Below are 15,793 nucleotides of genomic sequence, written 5' to 3'. Positions count from 1 at the left end.
GGGTTTGCATCAGTGTAGTCCTTTGCAAGAAGAGGCAGCTTCACACCTGTGTCAGTGTATTTTATACCCTTCAATATGTACTATAGAGGACTTGATGTTAATTTTCCCTATTGAGCAAAAACTATCTGATGTATTTATCAGTTTTACTGTGGTGCTTCTGACGAACAAAAAAAGAAGGGAGTATAAGGGTGGGGGAGGGAATCCCCAAATTTCCCAGCAGCTGCTCTGGAAGTCCACTTTCCTGGGCCTGTTTTAAGCTGCTTCTAAATTTTTTATGTGCTGCCCGAGAGTATCTTATTTGACTCCTTCAGTGATGGAATGAATAGACTTTTTCCTTTAGATTCTCAAAGGGCAGAGATGGTTGCCATTCCAGTGACACTTTGTTTGGTAGGTAATGCAAGCCATACAAGAGACTGGCAGAGAGTTATCCGTGTTCCCTTCATTTTTGCTATTTGTATTTCCACCTAAGACATAAAAGCACATCATCCAATCAGAATTCTTGACATACTCTTGGGAGGGGGGACCCCTGTGGTTATATAATTTTAACGCTTTCAGATTTTCAGCCTCTCAGACTCAGAGGAAGCTTAGCTAATCAGGCTGGACCATATATCTTTTCATATTATCCAATATGCCCAAAGAACACCACTCTTCTAATTCAAAAGGCTGAGATAAGAAAACTATTTTGCATATACAGTATATACCTATACAAATACATATTCACATATAACGTACAGTATGTCATTAAATATACATGTGTATGCTTTAACATTTGTTTAGTAAATTGTTGGCATTCCTAGCTTCTGGTGATTAGACAATTGATAGCATCACAGCCAAGGGTGACTTGTGGATGGGCCAGGAAGTGTTCACACAAACATCCTGGTAGAAGTTGCTTCAATAACAAAATGCCAAAAAGCAAAGCACTTGTCCAAAAGACAAGTTTATCATTTGAATATTTTTGGCTTTATAATTACTGTGTTGATAACAATTTAACACACAACGTGAAGCAAGGAAACATTAAGGCTCCCACTTTATCTTTCTCCTTAAGGTAAACAGTAAAGATGTTAAAAATTCTCACATACTGTTTTTGCTTACAGTTTAAGTGCGGTATGTCCATATAGTGCCTTTTAGCCTCTATTTTCTTCCTTTGTAGTTTGGGTGGTGCTATACAAATGTTCAATAAAATACTTGCTCATTAATTTTAAACATCAGTGATATAGTGCTAGCATTTTGAACTGTAATGCTCATCCCAGCACCACCCCGAAAAATCTAAAATCCAAACATGCAGTCAGCTGTAATGATGAATATCAACAGTCCATTTCTAACAGCTTTTCTTTCCATCAGGGTCAAGGTGTTTTATTGTTGTTTTTGCCTTTTTGCATCAATACACTTTTTTTGCTCATTCAAGGCTACAAAGTACTTTAGACTTTATCAGAGGTAGTTCCTCATAATGTGCTATTACGAGGGTAGGGGGACTCCATCGCTGCTCTCACCAACTGCTATGAGGACTACAACTAAAGTCAGAAGAAACAGAGAGGCCTGGGGCAAGAGAGATGATGTCATCATCTGTGCTTGAATGTCCAGCCCAGGCCTAAGTTCCACAACAACACTAGACAGCATACAATAAAAGTGTTTCAGTGATCTGAAATAGGTTACTTTTAGGTTTGGATATCTATTGGGTTGCATGAATATCTTAAGGAGATTTATTTTAGAGGAGAACAAGTAGCCTATCCAATACAAACCACCTGTGGCATGAACAGGTAGTAGCTGTAATATAAGCCTCCCTCTCTACACACAGTACTGTACTCTTCAAAGCCCCCTCCCCCATTATTCTGCAAGAAATATGTGGAATTTGGAAGTCACACAGAGTTCCTAGCTCTTTTTCCTTCTGCTTTTCTGACTTCCCTATGAACAAATGATCTGTTGCTCTTGCCTCCACTGTCACTGTGTAAAATGGGTATTTTCAAACACCTCCTCAACTTTTAAATGGTACAGTGAATTTGCATCAAACCAAGAAAAAGCACAGCTGCAGTTTTGAAAATACATAACTTTCTAGGGGGGAAAAGCTTCATAAAATATTATTCACTGACCAAAAAGCACGATCATGTGCATACATGTACACATGCACACACACACACACACACACGCACACACATACCTGAGCTAAATCTAACATTAAAATTGTCTAGAATAAATCTATTGAAATCAATGGGATTTGTTAGTTTAAACTAAAGTTATATTGATATCAATGGGTCTACTGTCTACAGGACGAACATGGGATTTACCCCCCATTTCTCCAGTCAAAATACTTCTGTGATACACCATTTGCATCCAGTTCCTCTCAATTTTGAAAGGAACTGGATGCACCTCACCAAGAATATCCTCCATAGAAAACTGCACAATTGCACAGAACAAATCGCCATGCTAATAATAGTTAAGCACTAAAAGCTATTACATCCCAACTTTACAATCATTGTAAGAGCTCAATAATGAAACACACAATTCAACTCAACTCTTTTCTGCTATAGCAGTGATATTGCTTTCTCTCAATGTAGAAAGTGTTCTTTGGGACAAACACCTTATGGAAAGTAACCTATTAACTACTTCTATATATAACCTTCCCTTGCCAGACCCAAACTATACAAATAAACATAATTACATTATATCATGTGCCATCAGGTCAGAAGCAACTTACAGTAGATTTCAAGGTAAGTGAGATATTTAGGTTTTTACTAGCACCACACCCCAGTAAGCTTCCATTGCTGAGTGGGGGATTTGAACGCAGGCCTAGTCCATCATTCTATCCACTACAGGACACTGACTATCTTAAACATAATTATATCAGATGTCAAAAGTAGGTAGGTTGACAGATACACTTCCCAGACCACTTTGAATTTTTGTTCTAATACAGATCAGGATTTATAAATATTCTAGCCCATAAAGCACTAAATGGCTTAGGTCCAAGCTATCTCAAGGACTACATCTCCCTTTATAAGCCTGCTTGGGTGTTAAGATAATCGGGAGAGGCCTTTCTCTTGGCCCTGCCACCTTTACAGGTCCATTTGATGGGGATATGAGAGGCTCTTTTCTGTTTCTGCTCCCTGACTTTGGAACTCTCTCCCACAAGAGCCCAGGCAGGTCCTATCTTTGCTGTACTTTCACAAGCAAGCAAAGGCATTTCTCTTAAGACAAGGTTTCTCTCAGTGACTGGCTATCTGAGTGCTGTTGTTGAATGGATTGTTGTGCCTTACTGCTTTGAATGTGTCTTTGCTGTTGTTTTTGTTTACCATGTTGTAGTGTGGCATTTAATCCTTTCTGGTATTTGTACACTTACTGTTTAAATATTTAAATATTCTCTTTTAATTATATAAGCTGCCCTAGGTCTTTTTTTAAAAGAAAGGTGAGGTAAAAATATTTTAAATAAATATCCCCAATTCACTGGGAGTCAGCAAACTTTCTAGAACTATCAGTATTGCCCATCTTCCCTACTCCTTCACATTAATATTAAGATGATTTCACTGAAAGAATACAAGCCATTGCTTTTAGTAGAGAATGGACTTGCAGAGAAGAAAGATGTATGAGGTAAGTACTTTACTCTAATAATAAGAAATACCATATTTTTCTGTGTATAATATGAGACACCCCCTCCCATTTTTCTAACCCAGAATTTCTTTCTTTGCAAGAAAGTGGAGGGGAAAGGCGCTTTGACTCCTGCTTTCCCCCTCCACTTTCTTGCGAGAAGGTTCTTTCCCCCCTCCACTTTCTTTGGAATAAAGTGGAGGGGGAAAGCACTTTCCTCACAAGAAAGCACTTCCTTGCGAGGAAAGTGGTTTCCCCCTCCATTTTCTTCACTCCTTACTTCCATGTATAAGATGACCCTAAATTTTTAATCAAAATATTGTAGAGAAAAGTACTGTCTTATACACAGAAAAATATAGTAATAAGTGTGTGCTGTCAAGTGAGTTCTGACTTGTGGAGACCATTTCCAGGGTTTTCTAGTAGAGAATGCTCAGAGGTGGCATACAATTCCCTTCTTCTGAGAGTACTCTGGAACTGTAGAGGTTGCCTAAGGCTACATAGGCTGGGTTTTCTCCTTTGAGGCACAGTGGAGACTCAAACTCTTAACCTCTAGTTCCTCAGTCAAATATCTTAAGTAGATTTATATTTGCATCCCTCTCATGTTTATTTCCATCTCTGGAATATGATATATGATTGTGTAGACAAGCAGAAGCTGGTTCCTGTAATTCACCATGTCTCATAGTCATGCCTGAGGTGCTTGAGGTTTGGTAGCTATATTCAGCCTTCTAGGATGGTATCCCCTCTAAGGATTCTCATTCATTGGCTAACTATATATACATCCCATACAGGGATTAAGCTACTTTGTACCCTCTGAGTTCACCCGTGCCTGAAAAAAAGCTTTTCTTAAAGAAAAATGACAGGGCTGGCTCCCGGTTTCAGTGAGTTTGCCTTTTAGTGACCCCCCCCCTTCAATGTCAGTGTGCTGCAAATACACTTATAAAGTAGCAACAGGTGTCCTGATCAGTTTCAAGTGGGAGCTGCTATTTTAATTTCCCATAATGCTTCAGAGCCAGCTTTTTCTGGGGCATATGGAAAATATAGATGGTAGTTCACAGACGTGAGGCCAAGTTGCTCACTCTTGGTGACCTGAGCAGGCATTAGTTGCAGACGATCTTGCTGGAATACTGGGGACTTTGCAATTGTTTAGAGGACACTGATTTTTAATCGGTGGGTCTTACTTGTTCAGTTACGAAACTTCCAAGCCTTCAGTTCTTTGTGGAGTGTTAGCTTCACAGCAGTGTTTCAGTGATATTCTCTTGGGTTTTCTTTAATATAAGAAAGGCAGAACTGAACATTGTATTTATGTATGATTCATTTGGCTCTGTGTACTCCATTAACTCCCTAATTTCTCTGTGCTCATCATTATAGGGTCCAGTAGAGATTTTTTTTTTTTAAAGACACACATACCAGCATCTAGAGGAGCAGACATGAGAGGTCACATACTAAAGACAGAAAAATTACACTTTACATTAACTCTGCCCCTCCAAAAGGAGTGGCATAGCCTCAATTATGACATCATGCTAAGTTTTAGAAGTACTCTAGAGTACTTTTGAGGCTCACTTTGACCAAAGAGGCAAGCTCATAGATTTGCAGGAACTTGTTCCTGTTTTCCTGAGTTGCAGGGGCCTTGGATGTCAGTATCATCCTCGCCGTTCTTCCAGGTTGGATAAAAATTGAGACATTCCCTCCAAGGCTCAGCACAAGGTTGAAAATATTCTTCTGCCCCTCTTCTAACTTCAGAAAAATATCCACCATGATGCCTGTATCAAGCTGGTAGCAGCATTTCAGGACTTTTGCCCATATTGATGCTTTTTCAATACACAGAGGTATCTTAACCAACAACCTCTGCCTGTGAAGTGGTGAAACATAATTTGGAGTGACTCATAGACTGCATGGGGGTGGCTAATCCTGAAATTTAGAGAAGTGACACACTCCCCCCACTCAGATTATGAGCCTCTCATGCCGAGTGAAGATATGCAGTAGAGTAAATTATTATGTATATGGGCTCAAACATTTATTTATTTTATTTATTTATTTGACTTGTACGCTGCCCACACTCTGCAAGAGTCTCTGCAAGAAACATCACATCAAATATGTAGTATGGCAAAGTAAGGTCCAGCTCCTACTCAAGAACATTGTGGCAAGGCAGAGGCAACATAAAGCCAGTCTGCCGCATAAAAATTAGCCTTCTCCTTGCTGATGCTGCAATCAGTAAAGAAGCCTAACCTGTAAGATTTTACAGAGATTAGACAGGACCACATGACAAATTCAGGCCTAATGATTTTGTTACCTTCTTGTCCTTACTGATATTGAGAATAAACTTAATTCACAAGAACCTAGAGTACAATATGCTGTGGGTGGTGAAGTTCTGATAAGCAAATGTCTCTAGAGCATCCATGGTGCAGAGGAGAAACAAGTGAAGTTTCTCCACATTCCTTAAAATTCTCCAGTCATTAGATGACATTCATGAACCGCTTATCAGAACCTGATGAGATTCCGAGGATTTCCCTATTAGAAAACTCAGTAGCAATAGGGCTTGTTTTCAAGTGTACAGGAATAGCAAGAAATGAAGAAGATCCATTGGGGTAAAGTGATGCCATGTTTCCATCTGGAAGGCTGTACAAGGGCTATATGGTGCACTCCTCCTACCCATTATAGATAGTAGATATAAGGGGTGTTATTGGACCACCTAGAAGATATTCTTGTACTGCAAATTCCAGAATCTCTAACCAGGATCATGTGGAGTTACAAGAGTTACAGTCTAACAACATCTGAATATCCAACACCATATTTCCCATCTCTGAAAAACAATTTTTGCAGACATGGAATTTCAGCATTCACAAAAAGAAACAAACACAAACAAGCAAACCCCCAAAATAACTGTTACCCATTTATTATGAGGTCATCTGCAGAGGGAAGCAAGACGTCTGTCTGTTAAGGCTAACAGGAATCCAGACGCTGCCAAAGCTATGAGCGTTTCTGCACACTTTCCAAGTTGAAAGATTGTTACAGAACAGCGCTACAGTGAGATGCATGTTCAATTAAAATATATGTCTCAAAATGTAACAAAACAGTGTGACATTCATAGTTTTGTGCTGTTGTGCCTCCAGAGCATTTTACAGGAACCTGTCAAATGTAATCAAGCTTGTTTATTCTGCATGTAAATGTAAGACCTGAGGCAATCTTCTTTTAAAAAAATAATAAATAGAAAAAGCACATATTGTCCCTGGCAGTTACTTGGCAGGATATGGGTTTTTTTAAACACAACAAAAGGGTAAGCATAGTTAACCCTTCATTTCAATTATTATAGCATTTAGAACATGCAAGAACCATTTTGTTTGTTTGTCAGCCAGAGTGACAGCACAGCAACCAAACCCAGTTAAAATGACGTACAGTAATGAATCCAAAAAGCTAGCATGCCATATGAAAACAAGTGAAATCAGGTGACTGTAAACTGAATCATTGGTATCTCAGCGTAGGCAGACAACAAATTATGAAGATATGTCCGTTCTGCTTACAGACTGTAAATCTTGCTTAAGTTTGCTCCAGTAAAATTTCCAGTTGACAGCTTTGTTCTTAGGATAAATCCTTCCTGGCAGTTTACAATTGAATACCAACTACTGCAGCATCGTCTGTGCTTTCACATTTGTGTTGATAGGGAATGATGGGTCTCTCAGTAGGGTTCAGCTGCCCCCTCCTTACACATCTAATTTTAAACACAGCATTTGTCTGCCCTGAATTTCTGTCTGACTCAGTACATGCTGGGATTTCATGTCTTCTTGGCCATCCTCTGCAGAACTAGACAGAAACTATTACTAACAATCCTCAGGATATGCAGGAGCTCAGTGAAATAACTGGGGGGGGGGTCTAGTTTCCATAAAAATATTACTAGATGAAGTATTTCCCAACAAGAGTCTGTGATTCTTTGTTCTTCTATAGTGTTTTTATTAAACAGTGGTATAGATTTTACAACCCCTGAATGAAGCAACATGCATGAAAAGAACACAGTTGTGGCTACTGTAACAGCACTCTTCTTTATCTTCCTTTGAAGAATGTACTTGCCTTGTGCAATGAAATATATACTATACACAGGTCCAAGAAAAAAAATGTTTTCTAAAATAAAAGACTGCTTCTGTGAGCCCAAAACTGGTTAACTGCTTTGATTTAACTCAATTTAGTACCATGGACAACTTCATGGAACAAATACACTCTAGTTTAACTGTTTTGTCAGTTAAGAAGCAAATTCTATTTAGAGATGTTCAAGAGTACAGCAGGCCAAAATGGGCACAGGTGTTTCAATCCTTATCCCTTTAGATTAGGAACCAAATCTTCTGGGAATTGTGCATGTGATTTGCCCAGAAAGAAAGATTTCTAAACAGAAGAGCTCAAAAGAATTATAATACTAATTGGATCTGAACTACGGCCACTAAGATCAGTATACCACGCATACACATAAAATGTGTCATTCCTTAAAATGGATCTTCCCACTCCAAAAGCTGACATTTCTGGGGTAACCAAGACAACAGCAGCTGCAGCACACTCATTCAGAAATAAAACACTGGAAGCTACTTACATTGCCTAGCATCTTAAACAGGTCTCTGTCTTTTATTTTCTTTTAAACCCTTTATTCACAGGCTTAACAGAAGAAAATGAGTTGAGAGATAAACTCATCGATCACCCTGATAATCATCATATTTTCCAAGGAGTAAAATTCAAAAATTTCAGTTATACTTACCTCCAAGCAGATATGCAATACAACTGTAACTCATGTTCTATTTAATCAGAGAAATCAGAGAAAATGTATACTTGTCTTGGTGATGGGGTGTATGCCTGTTATTTTAGGACACGATGCTTTAGCCTACATGGTACAAAGGGATTCTTAGTCTGGTGCTTAAAAATCAGCGAAAGAGCAATCTTTCCTCTCTGGAGGTGGAGTTGGGGGTTCATTCCAGGTGGCTTCAGCTATTTTCAGAACATAATGTGAGGGGGATAGGTGGGGGAAGGCCTTAAGGCAGGCGCCCAGGTTGTATATGTATGACTGAGGGAGAATAACCCGAAGACTCCAAACTTTAATGGGCAGAGGGGGAGCGTCATCTTGGGTCTCACACCTCTAACTAAACAAGACACATGGCTGCCTGTGGCTTTCCTTACCTTTGAGATGCTGATGATGGGCCCTGTGGAACCGGCTCGCGTTGCCTCTGGGCAGCGCCGGGATGCTGGAGAAGCTGTTCCCCATGGCATCCAAAGGCAGCCGACCGCTCGATGGGCAGGAGTGGTAACAGCTGGAGGGCTCTCTGGCTTGGTGCCGCCGGCCAAGGCGGGGTGGGGAAGGGAAAGGAAGGGAAGGGGAAGGGAAGGGAAGGGAGGGAAGCACGACGGGGGTGGGTGGTGAGTAGGTTGGGTCCTCCCTTCCCTCGCCGGGACCTTCCTCCTCTTCCCTCTGGCTCTCACCGGGGTGCCAGCCTTCCCCTTTGTCTCCTCGTCCTCAGAGATGGTGCCTGTCCTTGGCGGGCTTGCTCCACATCGCCCTGCTGGGGCTGCGCGAGGGACCGGGAGCAGCTGCTGCGCGGACGGAGCGCGGGGAAGTCTTGCTTTTCTCCCTGCGGGAGTTCAGGGAGAAAAATCCCTGGGGCAAATCCGTTCCCTGCCCACCTTCCTCTTCGGGATTCCGCCTCGGCTCTTTGTCTCCCGTCCTTCCTCGCCCTCCTCGCCTGCTCCTCCTGCCTGGCTCACCTCCGAGACTTCACCTCGCCCAGAGGATGGAGCTCCCCGGGATGCGGCGCCGACTCTGGCCCCCGCCTTCCCTCTCCCCACAGCGGCTGCAACATGGTCCCTCCGGAGCCTCGGAGAAAACCGCCGCCGCCGAGGCCGCCCCTGAGGACCCAGCCCACCTCCGCCGTTTCTTCCCTCTCGGGGGGGGGGGGTCTCCCCGTTTTCGGCGCAGGTTGTTATGGTGACAGCTGCCTCCTCAGACTAGTCCCTTAAGGGACCCGGGGGGGGTGTCACGTGGCAGCCAGATGTGCCACCTTTGGAGCAGGAGGCGGGGCAAATCGGCGTTTCGGTCGCGACCCTCCCGCTCCCGGCTGCCCCCCCTCACTCCACCCGGGTGACGTCCCGGCTCCGGGAGCTCCGGGCCCAACAACAGGTAGCGTCCCGGGGAGCAGCCGGGGCTCTGGCGGGGTCTCCGGGCTCCCGATGGGGCGGCGTGGGCGCCGCTGCAGGGGAGGCCCCGCGTCCTCCCGAGCGCCTCGGAGCAAAGAGTGCGCGCGCGGGCGCCCCCCGCAGTCTCAGGCAGAGGAGCAGGGAGGAGGGTGCGCCGCGCGCACAGCGGAGAGGCTTCGGGCGCCCAAGGAGTGCGGAGGGGCTCGGTCGTTCCGAGTGCGACTGGACGAGCGCATTTCTATAGGAGATGAAACGGGGAGTGGGGGGGAGGGTCTCAAAGGAAGAAGCAGGGCGTGTGCGCGCAAGGTTCAGGCCCCGACATTTACCCCGACCTGACGTAAAAGCAGCAACTAGCATCCTCCACCTGGTAAGGTGTATGGTACCAAAGCCAGCTAGAGACCCCTTTTCGTTGCTGGCAGTAACTAGCAATGTGCTGCTCTTTCATGACATGCCAAATCCGCTGCCTGGCAGAAGCATGTCATGCTGCCTAATGGCAGGGCCAGCCCTGCTCCTGTGCATATACTTACAGAATCCCGTGTTGCCTACATTATAGGAACAAGATTGCAAAGTATTTGGATACATTTGCCCAGCAGGAGACCCAAGAATTAGTGGGCATTGCCCTAAAATATCGGCTGTCCAGTTTGAACCCCCAGTTCTCAGTCACAGTAGGTTAAGGTTCTATATGTTATTGCTTTCCTAACAAGAGTTGTGGCTCCCTTTTTTACTGCTGTCAACCATTCCCAGAAGGCAAGAAATAATGTACAGTACTTATACTATGTATGTGAGAGCAGCCAATGGTGTACATATGCATACTTGTACTAGAAAGGACAAGAAAGTAGTGAGACAGTGGTGTGTTCAAGGGATGGTCACTGTTGACTAGTTCCCACCTAAAATTTATGTAAGGGCTGACAGTTTGAAGATTTCTTCTCTGTGGCTGTACAACAGAGGAAAGCAAGAGTATAAGTGCCTAGGCATCTGTGTGCTTAGGCATCATATGTTTGAATAAGTGCCAGCACAATGAATAAATGCTCAGTCCTTTACAAATTATTTCCACAAATAGCCATTTGAAGCTACAGGGACATTCCCACTTATGTGAAGAAAATCTGGACTGTAACCTAAATACATCAAAGCACCAACACTTTTTGCATGGGTGTAATTTCATTTTCTTATATAGGTTATATGAGAATTGGAAAAGTATATAGAATTGTTCCTGGGAGGTAAATGTCAAGAGCAGCCTTCTTTATCCATTTCAATGGACATTACAAAATTGTCAACATCACACAACAGCCAGTTAACCACTCACATGCAAATAACAAAAGTTGCAGCTATGTGTATGTAGTTGTACATCTTCTTATTGGAATATATCATTTTAGAAATTTTGGACTAGTAACTCTCATTGACTAGAACCCTGTTTGTTTCTCTCATACACAAAGGTCTGTTGCACATACAGTTGTCCTATTTCTGGCAGTTATAGAAAGAGATATTCAGTAACCCTTTGTGCACAAGAAACTCCCACTGCTTTCTACAGGGCGATCTCTGCTTTGCACAGCTGCAAGCTAGAGCTGGGCAGATCATGTCACGTTCTGTCTTTCCCTAATAGAAGGCATTTAAACTGTGGGCCCTTAGAAAGCAGAAGGTACAATGTGGCAGTTTAGTCAAAACTGCCTGACCTGTCAAGCATTGCCTATGGAACCCAGGCCACCATCTGTGACAAGCAGAGAGCAGGTGTGTTTGCTGCACATGCAGATGATTCCAGATGACACAGGCTTGTTTGTGCCAGAGGAAAGCCCCTAGGACCTCTGGAAATCAAGAGTATATCTGTTATATTACGAGCACCATGACCACACAAAGTATAAACCTATTGCCTTCAGCTAGGAAAAGGAACCTGTGACTATCCAGATGTTAGTTTCCAACTCCCATAAACCCCTACATAGCATCACCAAATGTCAAGAGGAAGGGATTTGTACTACATTTGTAGTTTAGTAGTCTAACAATATCAGAGGCTGCAGATTCTCCAACCCTGTTTATACACATATTTCTCTGTGCACAATTGGAGGGAGAAAACATTTGCCACAGTCTTCAAAAAGAGTGAACCCCAAATGTATCTATTTGGAATAATGCAGTAGATGTTCAGGGGCAGCAGCAGGGAAACCTCACTACAAAAGCCAGGGGCTTCTTTGCTGTGGCCCCACCTTTCACCTGAAGTGGTTGGACTTGAGAACTTCAAGCTCTGGAAGAATAAGAAGAATAAGGAGGATTCAATAAAAGGGTATTGCTTGTTGTGCTTGGTATCATGGATCAAAGAGCTGTTTCCTATTCTTCACAAACAGATCACCACTTTCTTTCTTTCTTTCTTTCTTTCTTTCTTTCTTTCTTTCTTTCTTTCTTTCTTTCTTTCTTTCTTTCTTTCTTTCTTTCTTTCTTTCTTTCTTTCTTTCTTTCTTTCTTTCCTTCTTTCTTTCTTTCTTTCTTTCTTTCTTTCCTTCTTTCTTTCTTTCTTTCTTTCTTTCTTTCGTTCGTTCGTTCGTTCTTTCTTTCCATTCTCCCCCCCCCCCATTTGGGACCCAAGGTTTTAAGAAGTAACAAATTAAAATACAATAACATTACAATAGAATTAAATTCATTATATTATTTAAATGCAATTACATTAAAACAGTTTAAAATTTCTTCATTAAAATAATACTGCATGTTTACCTTTAATAAGATAAAACTGGACATCTACTGAAATCTTATAATTTAAGCCTCTTAATTGCCAAAGGCTTGCCTGAAGAGAAGTGTCTGTCTGCCAGCAGAAGGACAAAAGAGGTGGGGGTGGCAGAAATCTAGCTTCTCTTGGCAAAGAGTTCCAGAGTACATTGATAAATGGAGGAGCATCAGTCCTTGGAAAAGTGGTGCTCCATATTCAGGATAAGGCAGGGTGTACCCTGACTCAGCTCCCAAATGATGCTGTATAATGTGAGAGAGCTCCTCTGGGATTCAGCACTTGATGAGTCAAGATGGCTTGGAAGGGCTTGGAAAACACCTTGCTCAAGGACCCCAAGACTCCTTGCCCATCCAAGTGAAATAATGTTTCCGGCTTATAAGACAGAAGCATATTCCACAAGTCCAGATGGACGTGAGTCAGGACATTGATTTGTTAAAGGCCCATTTTGGATATCCACAGGCCTTAAGGGCTATCTTCAGATGTTCCTCCACAGCAGGGGTGAGCAATTAATTTCTATAGGGGGCCACATAAAAAATATGAACTGTGTTCGGGGGCCGAACCAACTTTACTTAAAAATAAAATGAAACAGCGATGTTATGATTGCAGAGGTGGGATTTTCACTCCCCCCCTCCTTTGTCCATCTAAGGAGCCTAATCAAACCAGGGGGGAGTGAAACCAAGGTGGAGGATATATCAGGGGTCTCCTACTAGCTCGTCTGACTGAAGAGGTTGCTTGGATGAGTAGTGAAACATTTCAACCTAATAAGAAAGAAGTCCAGTTGCCATGACTCAACTTCCAGATCATTATATATGCTACATGAGATGTTTGCTTCATATAAATTCAAAGTCTATTTTCAATCTAAAAATATGCCAGAATGCCTCCCAAACATAATTTAATACCTTTACTTGGTTTTTTTTTTTAAAAAAAAGAATCCAAAAATTTCTCTTTGGAGAGGAGTATGTGCCTTCAGAGGAGAAAATCCTTTTTCTGTTTCTGTTTTCCTCTTTAACTGGGCCTCACAGCTTCATATTACTAAGTATGACATACCTTTTGAACTTGGGACAAAGTAGATGCATTATTTGTATCTCTTTAATACCATAAGGCAAGATACACTGAAAAGGGTTAGTTCAGGCTTTCCAAAGACACAAATACAGAGAAAAGCTTTGTTTGGGGGATGTAGGGTAGGCATGAAAAGTAGCATCTAAAATGAGGCTGTGTCAGACAGTTATCAGTATGTAAGAAAAGGAGTCTGTGTTTAAAGAATAGTGCTCTCCCCAGCTCCTGATGTATAAAATAATATCGGTAGCCTTACTTTTGTGTATGTGTGATAGCACCAGATCCAATGCTGCTTCCAATCTTGTAATATCTTAATTCTCTTCTTTCAGAGAGTGCAGATGGCAGAAAGAGAAGACAGCAGGTGATGGAAGAAGACATATAAAGATGAAAGAATGTGGAATTTTAAAAAACACGGAGAAAACAGTAGTGAAGCACAAGATGTTTACAAATGGAAGATAATGAAATGTGGAGTTGGACTTTTCCTGTTACTCATTAAAGTGATTCATTAACATTACTGGTTGTGATTAGAGATGGGGGTATTCGTATAAAAATACGAATGTCCCTGCACTGCTGGAGATTGCTGCAATGCACTCTACCTGGGGCTGCCTTTGAAGACGGTCCAGCGACTGCAGCCAGTCCAGAATCGAGCTGCACGGCTGGTGAGCGGTGGAGCCGGTAGGGGACTCATCAAGCCGATTCTGTTTAAATTACATTGGCTACCAGTTGCTGCCCGGTCCCAATTCAAAGTGCTTGTTTTGACATACAGTGGGGTCTCGACCTACGGAATTAATCCGTATTGGAGCGGAGTCCGTAGGTCGAAAAGTCCGTAGGTAAAAAATGCATTCCCCATAGGAATGCATTGAAAACCAATTAATCCGTAACCCGCCCAAGAAACACCCACACATAAAATTAAAAATATTTTTTTAAAAAACCACCTTACCTTTTCGATATCTTCAAGGGGTCCCCCACCACTGCCATCGCTGCTGTTGGAGGGCTTCGGCGCAGCTGCTGGAGGCCTCTCAGAGCTCCCCCGCCGCAGCCATCAACACTGCCGGAGGACTCTGAGGGCTTCGGTGCCGCTTCGGAGGCACTATCGGCGGCGGGGGGGGACATCCAAGAGGCCTCTGATGGTGGTGGGGAAGGCCTTCAGAGGTTCCCGCACCACCGCCACTGCTGGAAGCCGCACCATTCCCGGCTATCCCAGCCATGCTTGAAGTCCCAGGAGTCCGAGCATGGCTGGGGTTGCTCGGCGCGGCGCGGCTCCCAGCATTGGCGACAGCGGCAGGGGACCTCCGGATGCCTTGCAGGGCTTCTTTGCTGCCATGGGAGGCATCTCGTAGGTCCCCCCGCCACCGATAGTGGCTCCGAAGCACTATAAGTGGCGGGGGGGACCTCCGAGATGCCTCCCACGGCGGCAGAGAAGCCCTGCAAGGCATCCGGAGGCACGACCTACGGTCTACGGACCGGAAGGGGGAGGCGGGGAAAGTGCCAAATTTGAATTTGGCGCTTTCCCCACCTTCCCCTTCTAGTCCGTAGGTCGATTCTCCAGCCGCAAGTCGAAGTAAAATTTTGCAGCCAGAGAAGTCCGTAGGTCGAAAAGTACGTAAGTGGAGCCGACCATAAGTTGAGACTCCACTGTATAAAGCCCTAAACGGCTTGGGCCCTGGATACCTGAAGGACTGCTTCCTTCCATATGAGCCTACCCGGCAGTTAAGATCTAGCTAGGGGGCTCTTTTGAAAGAGCCGTCCCTCAAGGAGGTAAGAGGGATGGTTTGTAGACAAAGGGCCTTTTCGGCAGCTGCTCCCAGACTATGGAATGCCCTATGGAATGCCCGTTTGGGTAGTGTGGGCAGCATATAAGTTAAATAAAATAAAATAAAATAAAATAAATAATGAGGGTCTGGCCTCTGGGGCCAGAACACCCACTCACATGTCCGCCACTGCCACTGGCCCTACTCATCCTTCCAATCTCTCCTGAGTGCCTTTCTCTTCCTGGTCAGCTAGCCACTCCTGGCAGAGGGAGGGAGGATGAGTCTGAGGGGCTAGCCAAGTGGTACTCTGGAGCGATTGAAAGGAAGACAGGGTCTGCTGACACTGCCGGATGTGTGAGTGGACAGTCCAGCCCCAGGGGCTGGACCCTCGTTAATTCCAGCTGTGCAGGGATATTCGTATTCGTATACAAATACCCCCATCTCTGGTTGCAATGTTTAAAAAGTAATTGTGTTAACTGGTAATTTTTGGAGGGGAATGTAGGATTGATAAAAGAATGAGGTACAACTTAAAAATACTGTCAAA

General features: G+C 43.4%; 1 protein-coding gene and 1 long non-coding RNA gene across 2 annotated transcripts in view; one reads left to right on the top strand and one right to left on the bottom strand.

Moving 5' to 3' along the window:
- Positions 1-8,859, bottom strand: part of NEURL1 (neuralized E3 ubiquitin protein ligase 1) — a 202,977-nt gene extending 194,118 nt beyond the window's left edge. The window contains exon 1 of the mRNA XM_020788959.3: positions 8,728-8,859. Coding sequence (XP_020644618.3) covers positions 8,728-8,812 — 85 coding nt within the window. The 5' untranslated portion in view covers positions 8,813-8,859. The remainder of the gene's footprint in view (positions 1-8,727) is intronic.
- Positions 8,860-9,597: 738 nt separating this feature from the next.
- LOC140705974 (uncharacterized) lies at positions 9,598-14,414 on the top strand. Its single transcript, XR_013543136.1, has 2 exons — positions 9,598-9,721; positions 13,828-14,414. It is a non-coding gene; the product is annotated as an uncharacterized LOC140705974 (long non-coding RNA).
- The last annotated feature ends 1,379 nt before the right edge of the window (positions 14,415-15,793 follow it).

Source organism: Pogona vitticeps, chromosome 3 (genome assembly GCF_051106095.1).
Source record: "Pogona vitticeps strain Pit_001003342236 chromosome 3, PviZW2.1, whole genome shotgun sequence".
Lineage (NCBI taxonomy): Eukaryota > Metazoa > Chordata > Lepidosauria > Squamata > Agamidae > Pogona > Pogona vitticeps.
This window is presented reverse-complemented; position numbering and strand designations above follow the sequence as displayed.